The 19,782-nt window shown below is 36.6% G+C and overlaps 2 protein-coding genes across 3 annotated transcripts; one reads left to right on the forward strand and one right to left on the reverse strand.

Moving 5' to 3' along the window:
- Positions 1-120: 120 nt before the first annotated feature.
- On the reverse strand, positions 121-14,204 carry LOC135610996 (phospholipase D gamma 1-like). The gene is made up of 10 exons (XM_065106186.1): positions 12,101-14,204; positions 10,532-10,648; positions 8,824-9,018; positions 6,762-7,010; positions 6,590-6,658; positions 6,340-6,487; positions 5,395-5,543; positions 2,570-2,737; positions 1,496-1,693; positions 121-956 (listed from the first exon to the last, which is right to left on the reverse strand). The coding sequence occupies exons 1-10, from the start codon at positions 13,700-13,702 to the stop codon at positions 663-665; spliced, it is 3,189 nt and encodes a 1,062-aa protein (XP_064962258.1). The 5' UTR covers positions 13,703-14,204; the 3' UTR covers positions 121-662.
- A 126-nt stretch (positions 14,205-14,330) lies between these two features.
- On the forward strand, positions 14,331-19,054 carry LOC103982776 (copper chaperone for superoxide dismutase, chloroplastic). Of its 2 annotated transcripts, XM_009399797.3 has the most exons (6): positions 14,331-14,612; positions 14,712-14,738; positions 16,485-16,557; positions 16,718-16,852; positions 17,735-17,955; positions 18,589-19,054. In XM_009399797.3, the coding sequence occupies exons 1-6, from the start codon at positions 14,406-14,408 to the stop codon at positions 18,823-18,825; spliced, it is 900 nt and encodes a 299-aa protein (XP_009398072.2). In that variant the 5' UTR covers positions 14,331-14,405; the 3' UTR covers positions 18,826-19,054. The 2 variants fall into 2 exon arrangements, with proteins under 2 accessions (XP_009398072.2, XP_064962259.1); XM_065106187.1 differs by lacking the exon at positions 16,485-16,557 and having other exon boundaries at positions 14,530-14,612.
- The last annotated feature ends 728 nt before the right edge of the window (positions 19,055-19,782 follow it).

Here is a 19,782-nt window from a genome sequence, read left to right on the forward strand (position 1 = left end):
GATCTCCTGGTTCGTGGAAGGCCAGGCCCAATTGGCCGTCACCACATGGATAACTATCGCAGGTAGGTGATAAATATACTGCAGTACATAAAGTTCCAGATTCAAATGCTTGTGTAACCATTTTGATAAAATACATACACAGGCATATGGATCAAAAGGATACATACATATACATTTGGAATTGACAATGCTCCGAATCATACATAGATTTACATTAAACACCAGAATAAGCTTATTGAAGAAGAACTTGGCATCATAAATACACTGCACCTTTGGGCCTTTAGCAATCACACGAGAATAGCATCTCTGCTTCCAGGAGTAACATGCGAAGGCCCTAGGCTAGTGGAATCTCTGTGGACTCGCGATCATTCTATTTACTAAAATAAATGGATTAGTATCGCAGAAAATTTTGTAAGCAAGAAAGCAATCTTCTCTTGTATGGATAACACCCAAATAGTAGCCGAGACCTATCTTGATCCATTCCCTTGGTGACATTGCACAGGTGAGATCGATGTGAATGCAAATGCTGTTTCCATCTGAATGAAGCCAAAGTTACATTTGCTCAGTGTAGAATTCTGCTGTCTATGCAATCTACAAAAGCAACCGAGGCCAATTGCTGAGATGTGCCAGAAGAGGTCAAGAGTGATATTGTGTTGGAGCACTTAAATGGTGATATTCTCTTGAAAACCAAGAAATGATCCACATATGTTGCCACCAATATCTGGGAACGTCTCACATCCAGGGAGAGGCTTCACTCTGCCCTTCCGGTCGACAAACACTGGGTATTTCAACAAGTGACTTTTCATTTCAGTAATCTCATCAGCCACATACTGTTTCCAATTCTGTTTACCAAGATCACGGACACGTCTCATGCATTCAAGGCTTTCTGGTTGTGTAAAACATTCCTCGAGAAATCCAATGTGTTCAGCCCACAGTGACATTCTATAACCATAGATCTACATAGTCGTCCATGAATCCAAATCAACAGCATTTAACATTACTAATATAATAAATAAAGTTTAAGATGTTATAGACAAATAATTCATCAAAAATACAAATTGGCTGTACTATTGCTCAAGTATCAGAAGATGTATTTTTAGATTTATTTCATATTAGTAAGTTGAGGTGTTTCTACAGTTATACCATAGGAACAATGTTAGTAGCAACTTGATGAATTAGAAGCTGGACAAGAATAAGACAATTAAGGTTGAAGTGAACATGGATGCAACTAAACTTGCACTAGGTTATCAGTGAATTCCAAAGTTCGATAAAAAGGCAGCAGTTCTGAATCAGTAGACTGATAACAATGCAAGCTTAGACAGATGAGAGAAAAGTCAGGGGGAAGCAAATATTTTAGACAGTGGTGTCACAGATTATAGACACATATACATGATCAGAGTCTCAACTCAAGTATCATTATGAAGATATCTATATCATCAGGGTATTGAAGATATGTTGAGTTCAAATAAATGAAATTTGCAATCACATTTCTTACCTCTCCACGAGGACCAGATAATTTTCTTGCCCATGTATATTGTGGCTGGTATGCACCTATTGCAATCTCTGTATCCCTGGTACCTTCCAAGGACCTTTGATTGATATTTGCTGAACCCAATATCACATATTCATCATCCACTATCATGCCTTTTGAGTGTACATAGATCATGAAGCGTCGATTCTTCTTGGCACGTGCCTGATGAAACCAGCAACATGTTATAGAATAGTAATTAGTAGGCACATGCTCTACTGCAAAGATATGCATTATCAATGCATATTACATTTACAAACAAAATACAAGTCTTCAGTAAGCATTGACCAAAATGCATTGTTATATCAATAGATGTTTCAGGCCAAAAGATCCAATAAATAAGGAGCGAGGTTCTTTCTGAATACCATACTTTATCGATGCACCGATCAACTATCGGTACGATACATACCGAGCTGGAGCGAGGTTCTTTCTGAATACCATACTTTATCGATGCACCGATCAACTATCGGTACGATACATACCGAGCTGTACCGAGCATACGAACACATGGTACACTAAGATGTACCGATGTATTGCCCATACCAATCCTTGCTAAGGAGGCTATATTTTGAGGGTGAGCTTGATAATTAAACACCTTAATGCTAGTCTTTTTATTCTATGAGCATATTAGAAATAACCATGAACACTAAAGTATATTATATAGTTGCTCTATTTATCGTCATTTGCCAAATGTTCAAGCTAAGCCTGTCAAAGGTCCAGTTTTTCACTTGAAGGAAAGTTGAAGGAAAATGATAATACAAGGGATTGAAAGTACACAACTTTAGTATGTAGTGAACAAAAGTTTAAATGGAGCAAGTAAATTTTGAAACGCACTCAACCATAGTCAATACTCAACAGTTGACAATAGAATAGCAAACAACCTAAACAAGACCAACACAAGCATTTTAAACTTCTGATACAAAATATAACTTGCAATGTGTTTGGTTAATATATACATACATATGCTTCATGCGTGTGATTCAGGTCAGCATATTGAATAACTTATGAACACAAAATTTGCACTTAGAGATGGAAAATTACATGAGGAGTGTTTGCTGTTGCATTCTGATTTGTGATAGCTAAGTCTGGAGCCTCACGATTGCCAAGGCAAAAGAAATTCAAATAGTCTTGTGGCTCATAAGTATCGTCAAGACCAACTTCTTTCAAAGCTGTATAGACTGTTTCATACATCATTTGCATAGTTTTCTTCTGAGGTGATCAACATATATTGTATCAGCAAATGTCAGAAATTAGTTGTGTATAGCCAAAAACATAGCACTATAGTTAGTAGTAAGTAGATATCCAAATCATATGGAACATGTTTTTGGTCCAGAACAGAAATAGTTGATAAAAGAAGAACATGGAAGCATAATCTCATCTTCAAATGTACCTTTATTAGGATTTCAGAGAACTTTATACAAAGTCTAAAACAGTTTTAAGAACAAATTTGATAGAATTTGGATGGTTACGAAATCTATACCTTTTATGGCAAAAGAATTTGCATTATATTCAGATTCTTTTGAAAAGGTCAGTCTATTTTAATTTTATAGTCACTTACCAGTCGACTCACGAGCATATGAAAAGAATGTATGCATGTATGTGGCACCTCTATTTGTGTGAAAGATACATGTACTTATTATTTTATTAATATTTTTTTTGAGATATTCTTCTTAAGATGACTGGACCTAAAAAATTCATCTTAGCTTACTGGGTCTCGAGATTCTAGGTTATAATATCCCTCTTTTAAATTCCCTGTTGGAAGAAATCTTAATCTTGCACTCTAGAAGTAAAGAAATATCTATAGCATGCCTGGTTGGTTTTGGTTCTGTGAACTTTATAACTGTCCTCTAATATTCCAGATTCCCAAATAATACTTCTGGTTATTGATGAGTTGGAGCTATTCCTTTCAGATTATTACTTGAGAACACTTGGTTCAGACGATTAACATATTTGACTAAATAGTTAGCATATGATAATCCAAACCATGTTGGTAGTGTAGCTGACTATTTCAATTGTACACTTGGTTCTGATTCGTACATGTACCTTGTTGCAGACTTGTAGTTAATGTCAATTGTGCCATTTTTGTCTTAGTTGTATGGTGGAGACTGAAGTTAGAGCTCCAAGAACTGCATATGAGGATTGAGATGATTCTCTTTTTATGTTTTTGTTATAATTAGGAGTTGATTGTCTTTGCCCATTGATGTAGGCCTATAGAATGAAAAAAAATCTTATGTTGTATCCCCGCTTTTCCCATTTCTTTTCTTCTTACTAAATTAAACTATGAGTAAGAATCCATCATTTTATCATAAAAAAGTTGAGGTTCATCTTTTTTTACATTTTCTCACCCTTTAGAGTTCTGGAGTGTTGAGTGGCTTAACTGTCAGGTACAGCCCTTGACCCAATTGGTAGATTCATACTTATACACTGGGATATGTATGTTACTGCATTTAGTGTCAAGGGTGTCACTTCTGTTATTCCAAATCAGACATCCTTGTTCATCATTCTGCATTCCTGTTTTAATTCATCAGACATATATATAGTATATATATATATATATATATGTATATATATATGTATATATACATATATATATACATATATATATGTGTGTATATATATATATACATATATATATATATACATAAATATATATACATATATATGTATATATATATATGTATATATATATGTATGTTAAGAGCCTCACTCTGCATAAACATATTTCTTTCTGACTAATCAGACTAAAGAAGTCTACTTTTGTTCTACTACATCTTTCTACATTCCTGCTTTAATTCATCAATATAAGGAATTCATGCTCCAGGTAACATATAGTGTACTGTGTTTAAAATCTAAGAAACTAGTTGGTGAGCAAAGCTTCCACCGGTTGTTGCTTAATCTCATAATCTTATGCAGCCAGGGACAGTCTTGCTAATGTTCACAAGGGATAAACCATTTTTGTAGGTTGGGGTCTTTTTTGACCCTTGTGGTGTTGTATACACCTGTTGTGTTGGTCTTTCTTATCTTATGAAATGCAAAGGACAAGCCCTTATTTTCAACTAGAAAATCTTTTGACATTCACTTGGATTCTCAAGGATTCTAAAAGAAGTATAAATGATCTAGTTTCATTAAGAAACTAAGATATTCGTGAACATAGTTGCATACTCTTTTCCAAGTGGACACATGAGCATGATACATAATAGTCATCATGGCCACAATAGATACAAATTAAATGATCATTAGTAGTCAAAGATGTACAATTAAACGATTACATGTACTCAAAGATGTACAATAAAATGATTATAAGTACTCAAAGATGTAAAACATATGCAAAAGCCAAGTAATAGACCATTATCAAGACAGGGATGTTAGAAGCCACAAGTTCTACATACTAATAAAATGAGCAACAAGATGAGCTATTACAAAATGCCTACAGAGAATTATCAAAAGAAAATAGGAAATATCAAACTTTACTTGTCAAAGACTGAATGTTTGTGATAAAATTGATTTGCCAATATAGAGAATATCATTCTCTATATAGGAAACACTATCTTAGAGCAAGATATATGTAGGATACATATTTAAACAGACTTCAACCTACTTAAAATCTAATGACAAGCTAAAGAAAGGAATAAACACTAATATTACAGAACCTTAAACTTTCTAGTGTTCATGTGACTCAAGGTAGATGGACAAGTACTTAAATTACAGTCCAATGCCAGTTTTGGCAACCAGTCAGACTGATGTGCACCACCTGATATCACTGGAAAAAATAAAAAATTAAATAGTGATTGGTATTGACCATGTCCTTGATTGGACCAGTAAATACTAAATACCAGTAGGTATTTGTAGCTTTGGATGGAGATAACCTGCCAGTAGAGAATTCGCTGAATAGGAGCACTGGTTGGACTACCCTCAGGCCACATGGGAACAACTATATACGCAGAGAACCTCTCATTTGCCTTAATTTTGTTTGCAATTTTAAGAGCAATTTCAATAGGTATCAGATTATTAGCACCTGCAAGAAGAATAAATGAAAACTCTGCAATTAAAGAAGAAAAACTTTGTCATGAACAAGTTCTTAGTAAAATTTCTGAGTGGTGATCAATGCAATAAATAACAAGATCCTACAAGATATAATACCTTCTATCTGCAAGTGAACTAAATGTAAAGTGTAAACATCAAGAACCTCAGACATTGTGATATAGGATGAATTTGAATGGCAAATGGGTTTGTTGACTGCCAAAGCAGCATGTCAGATTTATTGATGACATTTCCAAACGGATGTTAAACTTAAGAGGCTTAAAAGTAATGTATATATTAGTTTTGTTTACTTTTATACTGCCAAAATGGTTTGTGCAGTTTTGTTAGAAATTTGTAAGTAGAGAATAAACTATTCTGCATATTCTTATCTGACAGGCTATTAGTGGAAGAACCTGTAAAAGCATATAAGATGGCCAACAAATGTTATTAGAATAACTTCTAATACAAATTCACCAGAGATTTGCTATACCACTTCTATTGCTTCCGAGAATAACTGCAAATATGAAGCATAGGGAATAGTCCATGCTTAAAAGATGTAGCATGTTGTTTGAAATATTTTTACAAATTTGCACGATCGATGAATGCCATGTGTCAGCTTGTTAAGCAATGCTACTGAGATGAAACTCTATTATCAGGGTGCATGATGATATTTTCCAATATTGTCATGGATAAAATTTATGTAGAGCACAAACCTAGATATTTTCCCACCTTGAACATATATGCATCAAAGCAAATTCAATCACTTGAATGTCTAGCATATGTATGCTTACCCAAGTCTTCATGTGAATCCCAATTAAATGATGAGCCCAGGAAGTATTGATTCTCAATGTAAATGAAGTGTTGCGCAGCTCGGATGGCATTTACATAAGCTGTATGTATACTCATGTCGATAAGAATGTTTTTCCCACAAACGAGGTTCTGTTGGATAGAAGTTCTCACAGCTGTCATTACTTAGAAGGTGGCACTTCAGAATATGCAATCCAGTAAATGCCCATGGACTTACTATTTGTGTAGATATACCTTGCGAGTAGCTTCCCTTGGATCTTTAGGAAAACCTTTCGCAGAATTAGAATCAATTGAACGGAAAACCTATGATTTTTTTATGGAAACAGATAAACAAAAAAAAAGTTATAAATGCAAATGATCATTTAAGAACATCAGATACAAGCTAGCATAAATTGGTAGATTCTACCTGGGCATGCCAAGTCTCTGGATCGTTATCATTCAGATACATTGAATCATTAACCCCAATGATATGTGGTATTCTTTCAATCTTCAGCAAGGCATCTTCAGACAACTTCTTCAAATTTTTTATTCTATAGCGTTTAGAAGCTTTTAACCAACGCTCCTCAAAATTTATCAGAACATCATATGCAGCTGGACCATCAATTCTTGCATGCAAATCATGCCATGGTTGTCTTGGACCACTGTTATCAGAATCCTACGAGCAAAACAATATAGCAAAAATATCCAAGCTGATTATGACTTATCTAAGAAAACAAAAGTTTATTAAAAGAAGTTGACCAATAACTGTTTGGTTTTCACATATTTATTTGCTAATTTCATCAAGAACTATAGAAAAATTTTGTGTCTTTGTTAAAGCATATAGAAAATTAAAGAATCTATTGTTAATAATATCAATAGCAGACTAATATTGAAAATTTTACGACAAAGGTAATCTTAACTTTCTAACATAGATTAAAATCTTATCTCTCATAAAAATTTGAAAATTAGAGGAAAAGTAATATAACTGACCACAAAATTTTACATGATGATCTTTTGAGATTGATCAATAGTTACAATGGTGTAAGTAGTAAAACTTTGATTTTAAAACTTCATAAGTTCCTTCATTATTTTAATTTTTCTGAAGTTATACTTCTTTTTTTTACTCCTGGTATCAATATTTTCTTTTGCTTACATGTTTTATTCGAAATTGACAATGTTTTCTTGTATGTAAATAGGTAAGGCTGTTGCCATATGCTGATCTACGCAGCAGGATCTAGTAATCTGGGGCTTGTTCACTACCTAGGCACTGGCTCATGTGCCCAAGCAATGACCCATGACAACAATTATCATGCAAGATCTTTATAAGTTAGTAACTGATCAGATTAATAGAAGTTCAACCATTTTATATTTGCATCTGGACATAATTAGATGCGACAACCTAATGCATTGACATTATCTTGGCAAAGCTTAATACCTTCAAAGCTCAACTGAGAGGTTGTCACTGTTTTGAAAGTGGTCAATAGTTTATCTATCCCTTTCCGCACCTCTATATCAAACACCTACCTCTAGGTTATTTTGGCCATTGAAATACCTTGACATGTTTCAAGCATTCGCAACCTTATTGTTTGCTATCTGAATTTACAAGTCACATTAGCCTATGTGTGATAGGAATCCTCTGTCACAAAATTCCAGTTTGTTCAAATGTTGACTCAGTAAAGTTTAAAGAAAATAATTTTTGCAACATTTAAGGTAATTCATATTAAGGTGTTAGCAATGGTCTGAAGGACGGCATCCAATCCCACACCAATTCCAGCCATTTCCTGGCCAATTGAGGTCAAGGTCAATCTCCTGTAAATTCCTACCGATCGATCCAACAATCTGATCTCAAATTCTAAAGTGAAATATATCCTGATCCCTCAAAGACTGAAATTCAATGTAAAGATTTAACCCAAAAAAATTGCTAAGCTTGGAGCTTTTTAAGTTGAAGCTTACCAAATATGAAGGTCAAGTGAACTCATGTTTCTATAATGGAAGCTGATGATGTGATAACTGTGTTCCCCTTTTATCAGTACATATATCAGACAAAGCAAGCAAGAGGACAAGTATATATGCTAGAAATGGTATACCATTTTCAAGTTCCAAAAATGTGGAGCAAGACTAGTATTATGATAGCATAAGCTTGGCCTGAATCTAAAGGAGAATAAATTTCAGGTAACAGTAGATGTTTATGAGGAATCTAATGTTTCTTAAAGGCAACAGTAGATGTTTATTGGGAGTTCACCCATTTGTCACATGAAACGTTGTTGAATTACTTAAATTAGGTTTGTTGTCCAAGAATATGCAGTTCATTTTTCTAATTTGATGCTATATACCTTAATAGTTGTGTAAATTCCTCTTATAACCAACTTTTTTATAGGTGTTAAAATTTAAATCATTTCACTTTTATGCAACATGAGAGCGAAATAGCAAGAGCAGCAAATTAAAATGCATGAATGTAATCAATATACTGTAGAAGAATCAAATTTTACCAAAAATGTAGGATTGTAATAGTCATCCTTATGCAAGGATTGTAGCGTCTTAAATAAAGGATGTTCTGGATTGTCATATCGGCCACCACATAAATCGATCCCTCCAAGAAATGCTGTAATTTTTCTTTTATTATTACCAGCATCAGTGTCCACAATCACTTGTTTCTGGTGGTGAGTATATATGGTTCCTGTTTCCTGATATTTAAGAAATTAAAATAGTTAATACTTGCAGAGGTTCTATTCACAAGAGCCACAAATTGATATCCTAGTTTTATTATTTAAGAAATACATGCAGCAGAAACATTATATCCTCTAATTTTGAGTTGCATACTATTTTTATTACAGTTCCTGCCTTCCTGGCATAAATAGCAAATCACAATGATTCAGAAATCAGAACATTCTCTATTCTATATTCTTTGTGCATCCATATGAAGGTAAATACTGACAGCTACTATTTAAAAAAGAAAAAAGTACTAACAGACTAACAATTACAGGTTTATGCTGAGGTGATTTTGGAAGATATACCTATTGTAAAACCCAGTCAGAAGATAGGCACTTAGTTGGAAGCCCGGGTAACAAACTACACACAAAGCACTTCATCAATTTTTTGAAACAACTTAATAAGTATGTTTGATTCAAGGTTTAGAAACTCGCATTCTGATGTGCTTTCACCTTACAGTAGCAACACTGACATTTTAGAACACTTGCAAAATAAAGTATCTAGTTTGTAAAGGTAACCAAATTCAGAAAAATAAGATGACCAAGTATGATACATGTCATTAACTTCTTTCTGCAACATTTAGATGTATATATTTCATTAGTAGTTACATAATGTTCAACTATCAACTATTAGTAGTTATATTATTTTTAACCACCAACTGAATACAAACCATGTTAAAATTTGGCACAAAACAGAACGACTGGGCAAGATTAGGCACTGCAGTGCGCAGACAGCCTATGTTGATCAGCATAATAATCCTGATCAATATTAACACCATCAAAACAAGGCCACCAAATGAAATTGTTGCTTAGTACATTATCATCTTTAAAATCCATCTCACATGTTTAAACAACATCCACACATCTCTCACCTCATTTGTTCCTAAGTTTCTTTTTTCCATTGCTTCAGATTATATATCTAGTATTTTCCAGTCATTTAGATTTTGTTTCTCCTTTGCTTCTTTAACTACATTATGACAAATTTCCTTCTAGTCATCTTATATAAAAATTTTGATATTATTTTAAAAATAAAAGTGGATCATACATTTCAGGTTGTGAGTGGTCTGATATGAGCCTTTTAAACGCTTCTGTATGAAATGCCATTGTTGCAAGTATTATGATAAGAAATAAGATGAAGTTATTGTATGCAACATGGATGTGATTGTACTCAAGCTTTATGTATTCACATGTCAATGATATGGCTGACGATGAACAAGATTTACCTAAGCACTCCAACAGGAGCATGCATAAGTTAACAATCATCAACCATATACTTTTTTGTCAATAAAGCTTTCAAACTCTTTCTCATGGATAAATTGATAGCATATGTAACCAAAAACTAAGTAATATCTGCAGCATGTTCGAAGGAAATCACATATCCAAGAAAAACTAGATACGAAGGAACAAATTATAGAATTATGGAGACATGGACAATAAAAACTAACTCTGTGTTACTTATAAGGATGATGACACAATACTAGGAAGCAACCTGTTGTTTCACAAAACTGTGCCGCTTTCCAGCAGAACGAGGACAAAGCAACACTTGAACTGAAGAGTGTTTGAAAAAATGGCGAGTCTCCTCATCATGTGTCCCCATGACACCATTCTGCATGTGTTATGAGCAAAAATTGACAAGCAGCTTCAAAACTACCAGAATACCATGACAGGATAGCTATAGTTAGAAGCTATTACTGAACTTTAATTCTGAAATAACAATCAGTAATTTTTGTTGAGAATAACACCAAGAGAAAGATGCAGCAGTATAACTATCCCAACAGATTGATCAAACACTGAATAATTTTTTAAAGCTTAGTGCATGATAACAAATAGTTATTGTTTCAACAAAAAGATCAACAGAAACAGCAAGACAAGTTTACACAAAAAATCATACAGTTCATGACTCCATGCTTAGGGAAATTACAAAAAAATATAACAGTGACCATTATCAGTGATGGTATCACCACATAGGGGTCATATAAAGCTTATAAAGGGAGGGGAGATGTAGCAGTTCCAAGCATTGACTTGAACAGTGCTATATTATTAAGTTTTCATTCAACTGCACAGTGTATCCTGTAGTAGCATTTTCATGCAAGATCATGTTGCACTAAAACAGTGTTCAGGTTTAATTTTGCCAGTTTAGAAAATATGTGTTATATTTTTAATTACTTTCGTGAACCACTAGGTCATGTGCATCTGTGTACATACTTATGTGCACATATGCACACTTATGTATATGTATGTACACAACTTATATTTGCACTTGTTGCACTTTTAGAAAAATTTTAGATGAATGGATAAGATGCAAGGAAAAAGGACATTAAACCATCTAAAAAGTGCAAAAACATAACAGGAAGACGGTATTTATCAAGTCTCTGTTAAGACATTCAAGTTAGTTGGTGTATTGTTGCACAAGTGATAGGGCTTAGGTCCAAATCCACGTGTGAGTATCATGTTTGTTATTTAATATAATAGAAATTTTTTCTCTTTTATAAACAAAGACAGTATTTATCAGCATCATTAAAGAGAAATCTGGAAGTCAAGATTCAAAACCTGGTTTCCAAATAAGAATTATAAGAGCAATTTAAATAGTAGATTAACTCTTGAGAGTCCTTGCTAATTTGTCCTTCTTGCAAATTTAGTGTGTATAAATTAAGTTTAAAAGTAAAACTGTGATGCTGTAGAAGTTTTACTTGCTGCATAAAAGATCCCTTCATTCTCATATATGCTAATTCACCAGATCACATATAGAAGCAGAGTTGGAAAATATGTACCAGGATATGATTATGACAGCAATAATTAAAATATTTTGATTTAAAATATTTTAATTAACAACGGCATCTATTCATTAGAGGCTCCAGAAGTGATGTATGTGTGTTCTTGTCCCTATTATATGCTACAAATGGCAAACTACTCCATAAGATTTAAAGAATATCAACTATAGGGCATCAATAGAGCATGTGCGACAATATCTGCATCTAATTCAGTATAGAGGAAAGTCAATCAGAAATGAAAATTAAAGATACATTATATTAAAAAAAAGAAGGATATAAAACTTTACTGTACGAATGCCCAAAATACTCCTTGAAGTTGGATCATCCCACAGAAGAAGTAACACTCTCACACCTTCCTGAGACTTGGATTTCAATAGATCTCCAATATTTGGAGATGAGCCATAACCAGTATCCCTTACTAGATGGACCATGTGGAAAACTGACCAACCGATAATGTAAATCAAACGATGAGCCTGGCTTATTGCATCAAAAATGTCATGCCAACATTTCCCGTGAACATAATTCTGCCCATTTTCAAGCTTCAACTCGGGGAGGCAACCATCAGGAACATGAGCATCCTGATAAAGTGTAACCTTCCCGGCTTTCCTGAGAGGAAAATAGGTACCTGGCACCCCACAGTACTCAGGGCCGGCAATAATTCCATGATGGTACATGCTAAGCCTCCCCACTGGAAAATACTGTATCAATAACCTCAGGACAGCTCCTGGCTTGCATTGCTTCCCATTTGAATCAAGAATTGGGTAGACACCTTCCACCCTCTCACCAGAGTAAATCCATTCAGCCGGGATCGAAACAGTACCAATGAGCTGTGCTCCGACAATGTCATTGTCTTTGACCAAGAACCTGATCTCAGCGGTATGGTGTGCTACAGCAAGATTAAAATGCTGCATCCAAACAGGGTTCTCGGTGTTATTCAACACGTACGTTCTGCCGATCGTTGCACCGCACACCATAATGTTGACATAGGGGTCGCTGGTCATCGACGATAAGTTCCGCATTTTGCCGCTCAAGGTTTTAGACAGCCGTGGGCCGATCATGTCCCCCAAGGTCTTGGAGAACTGGTCCTTGTTGGGGAGGTACCGCGCCTCGCACACCCACACATCGAGGCTCCCATGGAGGAGCAGCACTTTGAGGGACGCCTGGCCTTTTTGCGACCGAGCATATGGCACGATCAGCGAGACGCCGCGGCCAAAGCTCGCCCCGTGATACGAACTGCCGAAGGGGCTCCCGGGAGGGGTGGAGTGCGGCGAGGAGAAGCTCCCATGGAAGGAATTGGTCAGGTGACCGTGTACCATCAGATGCTGCTGCGATGCGGCGAGTGGAGAGGCGTCGGAACACCGATCGGGGACGCGGATTTTCTCAAGAACGTCCGCCAGCGGGTTAGCCGCCAAGGACGAGGAGGGCATGGAGGAGTGAGCAGAAAGGGCGGGATGTTGAGACGGCTCGTCGGTAGAGAAGCTATTGGAGCGCAATGGAAGCCCGGTGACCGGGGCCGGGACGTGGTGGTGATGGTAGTGGTAGTGGTGGTGATGGAAGCTGGGGGAATTGGGACCGAAGGAAGCTGGGTGTGGGTAGGCGTGAGGAGATTGATGATTGGCGTGGGGACTGAAGTATGGATCATGAAGCGAAGCTGTGGCCAGAGGATAAGGCGGCATCGTGACCGGAGGATAGAGAGGGGCGTAGTAAAGGGAATAGGGCGGCGGCAGGGGGTGACGCAACGGGCCAGAGTGGTCGAGGGATTGGGGCGATGATACGGGCGACGGATGGGAGAAAGAGTTCGAAGGTAGGAGCTGGCGAGGCGGTGGGTATTGGTAGGGGGTTTGATGATCGTCAGGATATGGGTGGTGCGGCTTGCTGTGGTTATCCATGGAGAGAGAGAGAGAGAGAGAGAGATGAAACCTCTGTATCTTTGAACGCAAAGCTCTGCTTCTCGATGGGTTTCGCCGAGGACGGAGGAGAAACCGGTGAGACTCGGAGGCGAAAGAACGAGGAAGAGGGGAAGGTGGAAAGAGGGAGGGAGGGGGCGGAGAATTAACGGTTTGGAAAAGTGGACGAGGCGGAGAACGAGGTCGTTGATTCGATGGTTCGTTGTGCGCCCGTTTACGTCGTCAAGAAGGCCACAGTGGGCTCTCCTCAGCTCGTACCTCTCGGACAATCCCGACCGCCGATCAATCGATCTCATCACTGTTCTCTGATTTTATAAAACCCGCCATTGCGATTCGTGAAAGCCTGATGATGGCATTATCGCAGGAACCGGGACACTCGAGGTGGGACCCAATCCTGCCTCCAATTACAATCCACGTACGTCGTAATTGAGAAGCGCGGTTTAGGTTTCGAGCTACCGGGCCGCTGGATTTCTTGAGATACTTCCAGAACCTTCTGCAAAGGGCCGAATAAAAGAAGGATTATAATAATAAAAAAAGAAACTCCACAAAAATTATACTCTCCACAATATAATACGGGATAGTGAATAGGATAAAAAGCTTTAGGAAAAAGAATTATAAAGCAAGTAATAAAAGAGTGAATCAGAGAAGGGAGTGCGAAACCAAACCCTCATTTGGAGGACGAAAAATGGTCGCTGTTCTCAAAATCTTAAGCGTCTCTTCTCTCCCCGTAGCGATCGCAGCGTTAACCCTCTCCTCTTCCTCTTGTTCTTACTCTCCCTTCCCGACCAAGCTCCCCATCTCTCTTCGCACCGCATCGGCGACCCGGAGGCTCCCCTTCGCCGCCCTCCGCATGGATTCCTCGGCCACGGAGCTGAAACCCTCCGCCGTCCAGGTGAGCCTCATGTCCCTCCGTCCGTGGTTCTCCAGTACCGGGCATCGATGCTCGTGCTCAATTCGGTTCATCGTTTCTGATTTTTCGCTTCTCTTGCAGCAAGATGGGATTTTGCCGGAGCTTATGGTAAGCAAGTCTCTTTTGGCTCGTCAACTACCCTTTTTTCTTTGTCTCTACCTTGACTTCATTATTATGGTGGTCCTAGTATTTGAGTGGTTCTTTTTGCAAGAAGTTCCTAAATATTGTATTTTGTTGCGCAAAATGCTTTGCTTGTGATGCCACCATTTGAAATTCAAGAGATTTCATGCTTGAAAACTTGGTCTACTGGGAGATGATTGTTAGAGTTTTGTACTGATCTGATTCTTTTTCAGGTACTGAAGGTAATTCTTAGGACTAAATTGTGAATATAATCTAGGAATATTTGTATCTCAGTCTATGACTAATGCTTCTTTCCACCTGAAGTAGTGCAAAATTGTATGATTGCCTTTGGCCACTGTGCAAAAGGGACAACTAATAGTAGTAACAAGCTGTCTGACAGACAATTCTGTGTGCATGTGTGTGTAAAGCATAAATAAGGACATATCTTCGTACTTCATTAACATGGTTATAATATCTTTTCATGCAGATGTTCCGTTAGCTTGATAATTCTTGTAACCTAAATAACTGCAGCACAACAGTTGATAATGCTTCTTTTTTCTTTTTCCTTTTCTGTTGAGGAAGCTGAATCCATTTCTTTGACATGAGCATATGCAAATGTTGTTTTATTATATCATGAGAAAACTGGGATAAAGATCTAGACTTGTTTTATCCAAACAATGGAGATGTGGAGATTTCAAATTTATGGTTTCGAATATGTCTCCATTAATGTTTTTCCTCCCATAACTCCATTCTGTGTCATCCTAAGATCTGTGCAAGAATAAATTCTTTATTTTCGTAATCTATGCTCTTCTTGTTACTAGAGTTGAATTTACTATATGTATATGTAGATATTGAAACGATAGAAGGAAATCACTCATTGTCATTTGGTACATTAGAGTATTCTTACAACTTCGACTTGGATGATGTCTTATGAAGTTCCACCACTGTTAAAGACTTCTGTAGACCTGGTTGGCCTAGCACTAAAGTTCTTCAGGTTTTTGGGTTGATTTGAAGGTATTTAAGTGGAGCAGAATGCTTCAATACTAAGTGGAGAAAAATGCTTCAATATGGTTTTGAATATGCTTAAGCAGAATGCTTCTTAATGTTCTCGGAGCATTTATATCTGAAGTAGCAGTTGAATGCTTACTGACTGGATTAGTAAGTTCAACAATAGCTCAAACATATCTGCCTTAAAAATTGTATATTTTTAATGCACTGATCTGCTACAATTAAGCCACATTTGACTTCTTGTAAACCAGTGTAGTAGCACCTTGTTTGTTATTGTCTTTCTTAAGGTGTATTTTCTTCTTTTAACTTACACTGAGTACGATATTATATGAAGACCTCTGAAACAAGCTTTAGATCTAGGAAAGCTTCATAATAGCTGCTTTCTATTCCTTTGAGCGTGACAACAACTTGGCATTAGTATATCATCAAGATTGGTAATAAATTAAATCCAAGATCAGAAACAAATAAAGTCCTTATGAATTACTTGGGCCCATTTTGACAATGGTTGTCCAAGCGTCTAATGCATATTAGTGAAGCAAGTATCTATTTGACATGTATTTTCGAGGTGGAATGGAGTCTGGATGTCACTGCATTAATGGAAACCTTCTAATGATTAACAGAAATATTGGCTAATTGAACTACTGTACTGGTTTTTTTACACTCTGTTCTATAAGCTTGCTTGATCTTGTTCATCTCTTTGTTCTAAATAATCGTTTATGGTTTTAGACAGAGTTCATGGTGGATATGAAATGTGAAGGTTGTGTTTCGGCGGTAAAGGATAATCTTCTTAAGCTTGATGGTATATAATCAGTAAACTTCATCTATAGAGACTTGTTGGACATACACATTGTCATCATCTTTGGTGCTTTATTGGTTTCTGCTAATGGGCTGAAACCATTCCTAATAGTTGTTTGTATCATGCTTTCAGCTGATTATGCACACTGTTTTTGTGCAAACAGGAATTAAAAATGTTGATGTAGATTTGAGCAATCAAGTAGTGAGAGTCCTTGGCTCGATTCCTGTGAAGGACATGGAAGATGCTCTTGCTCAGACTGGCCGTAATGCCCGATTAGTTGGACAAGGCAACCCCAATGGTTGGTCATTCCTATATTTTGCAAAGCCTTAAACATAGTCGAAATAAGAGCTTCTTTTTCAACTATTATGAGCATCTGAGTTGAATTTATTTAAGATATGGCACGGTTTTAAATACAAGTCTGATACTGGTTTTAGTAACCTATCAGATTTCTATGATACTGATACATATCGGATGGTAAAACGACCTGCACTACCAAGTTTTATTGAATAACCAAATGAACCATATCTTTACTGATATTAAACTATGTTTCAATCAGCACGTGCCTATCAGACTGGTATTTTAAACCTTAGAAGTAAAGATTTAAGCATGTTTTTATAAGATCATGACCAACATTAAAATCATTTGATCTTCAATAAATTGTTTTTAAGTGCAGTATATGATACACTAAATTTGTATTTTTGTGCATTTTATAACAAATAGGAACTTTATATTCATGTAAGGCACAAGTTATGGGATAATATGTGCTCATTCTAGAAAGAGTTGGAAACTACATGGTTGGCCAGCTGGTTCATTCTTCTATAGGATTTTATCTGAAACATTTAATATCTGCAGAGTTGCTGCAGAATACTGATGCTTGATTTGGTGATTGATTGATGTTAAAAAAAGCAAAAGATCTTTAAATGATTTTTATCTTGTGGATTTTCTTACAGTTTGTTTTCCTCCCAAGTACATATATTTAGTTGGTGAATTGATAGTCCTTCAGTCAAAGCATGTGGACACCTTTGTATGGAAGTCATGCATTTAATGTAGTTGACCAAACCAAAAGGTTGAAATGAAGAATTTGTTGTTGCAAATTATTTTGTAGTTTATAATTCAAAAATGATGTTATTTCTGTCTATTGATAGTCAAAGTGACTGACTGTAATTACCATCTTTTGTAGACTTTTTAGTTTCTGCTGCTGTTGCTGAGTTTAAAGGCCCTGTAATATATGGTGTTGTACGCCTGGCCCAAGTGAGTATGGAACTAGCAAGAATTGAGGCCAGCTTTAGTGGTTTATCCCCTGGCAAGCATGCATGGAGCATAAATGAGTTTGGGGATTTGACCAAGGGAGCAGCAAGCACTGGGAAAATTTTTAATCCACCAGATCATATATCTGAAACGGTATCATTTACCATATTTTTCTGTGTTTTTCCAAACCATTTTACTGATGAAAATTTGTCTCTCATTCTTGCAGTTGCATACTATGTGTGTGCATTTGCTTGTTGATGTTGCAGTTATTAACTGCATGAATCTGCCTGCACTGAATTTTAGCATTTAAAGTAGTTAAGTTCTTCGATGCATATCTCCTTGGCATTAGCATTTTGATTTTCAATCTGTATTTGACTTTGAACTCCATTTAGTTGTTTGGGATAAATATTTGGAGACATTTGTTTGTCGTGTTTTATGTTTAATCGCATTTTAGTGAACCTATAGAACTGTATGAATGGTTGAGGATATTTTTCTTTTCAATGTTTGTCGTGAAATTGCATGCTGTAATCACTAAGCAGAATTATTTTTGCATCTTGACACTTCTGTAGAAATCTTGAATTCTTGGTTACTGTAGGAACTCACTTGTAGAGAGCCTCAACCACCCTCTAGTATATGGTTCATACAATATAAGGTTATTTAACACGGGGAAGATAACAAAGACAGGAATTTGAAATATCTGAAATATTTTGTTTTACTTTTTCCATTGTGTCATATCATATTGTTGGAAGTAGAAATGCCTTGAATATTCTGGTTTGATCTGCACAGCCCCTTGGCGACCTGGGAACACTAGAAGCTCTAGGGACAGGTGAAGCCAACTTCTCAGGTTCTAAAGCAATGATTAGGGTTGCTGATCTCATTGGCCGCTCAATTGTGATTTATGAAACTGAAGACAAATCGGACCCGGGCATCACAGCTGCAGTAATAGCAAGGAGTGCAGGAGTCGGTGAAAATTATAAGAAGATCTGCACTTGCGATGGTGTTACCATATGGGAATCGAACTAATTTTCTTTTCACTCTGCTTTGCTGTGTGTCAAGATTTACTTGGCCACACTGACCTGCTGTAAAGTCAAACTCCGATGCCACATCATTCATGGTGATGTAAACAATGACAATCTGAGCTGCAAGGGGTTGGGTGATTGTGATATGCGAATTGGTTGTTTCAATCTACCTTGTATTCCAATTAGCAGATTCTTCTCCATGTTTTGTTTTAATGAGATTCAGACTTCATATTTGTATAACTTGCATTTTCCTCTCACCATTTGCATTGGGAGCTGCATGTGTTGTTCATCATGCTAATGCTAATTGCTTTCTGATTAGGGAACTTGTTCCTATGATCAACCCTTCTTCAAGCATGTTTGTACTTCTGTTTGGAGTTATCCATCTCGAGTCATCATGCTAATGCTAATTGCTTTCTGATTAGGGAACTTGTTCCTATGATCAACCCTTCTTCAAGCATGTTTGTACTTCTGTTTGGAGTTATCGATCTCTCTGAGTCATCATGCTAATTGCTTTCTGATTAGGGAACTTGTTCCTATGATCAACCCTTCTTCAAGCATGTTTGTACTTCTGTTTGGAGTTATCGATCTCTCTGAGTCATCATGCTAATTGCTTTCTGATTAGGGAACTTGTTCCTATGATCAACCCTTCTTCAAGCATCACGAAGTATTGATCCTTTTTTATTGTCCAGAAACTGATAGGGGATGTTTGTCCAAAATTACTGAGCTGAGATTCTAACAAAATGTCACCATACCTCATACAGCATCATTTTTACACAGAAAAAACAGTAATTTCTTCAATTTTAATTAAGAGACTTAATTTGGAAGGATATCTACAAGGACTTTCTCCATCATGAAACTGAAAATTCTGTTCTCCATCTTACACGACTGGCAAATAACTACAGAGGATGTTAGAAGATAAAAAGAGTTCAGCAATCCTACATGCCAACGAGTTCAAGAGAAC

This window comes from Musa acuminata, chromosome BXJ2-4 (genome assembly GCF_036884655.1).
Source record: "Musa acuminata AAA Group cultivar baxijiao chromosome BXJ2-4, Cavendish_Baxijiao_AAA, whole genome shotgun sequence".
Classification (NCBI taxonomy): Eukaryota; Viridiplantae; Streptophyta; class Magnoliopsida; order Zingiberales; family Musaceae; genus Musa; species Musa acuminata.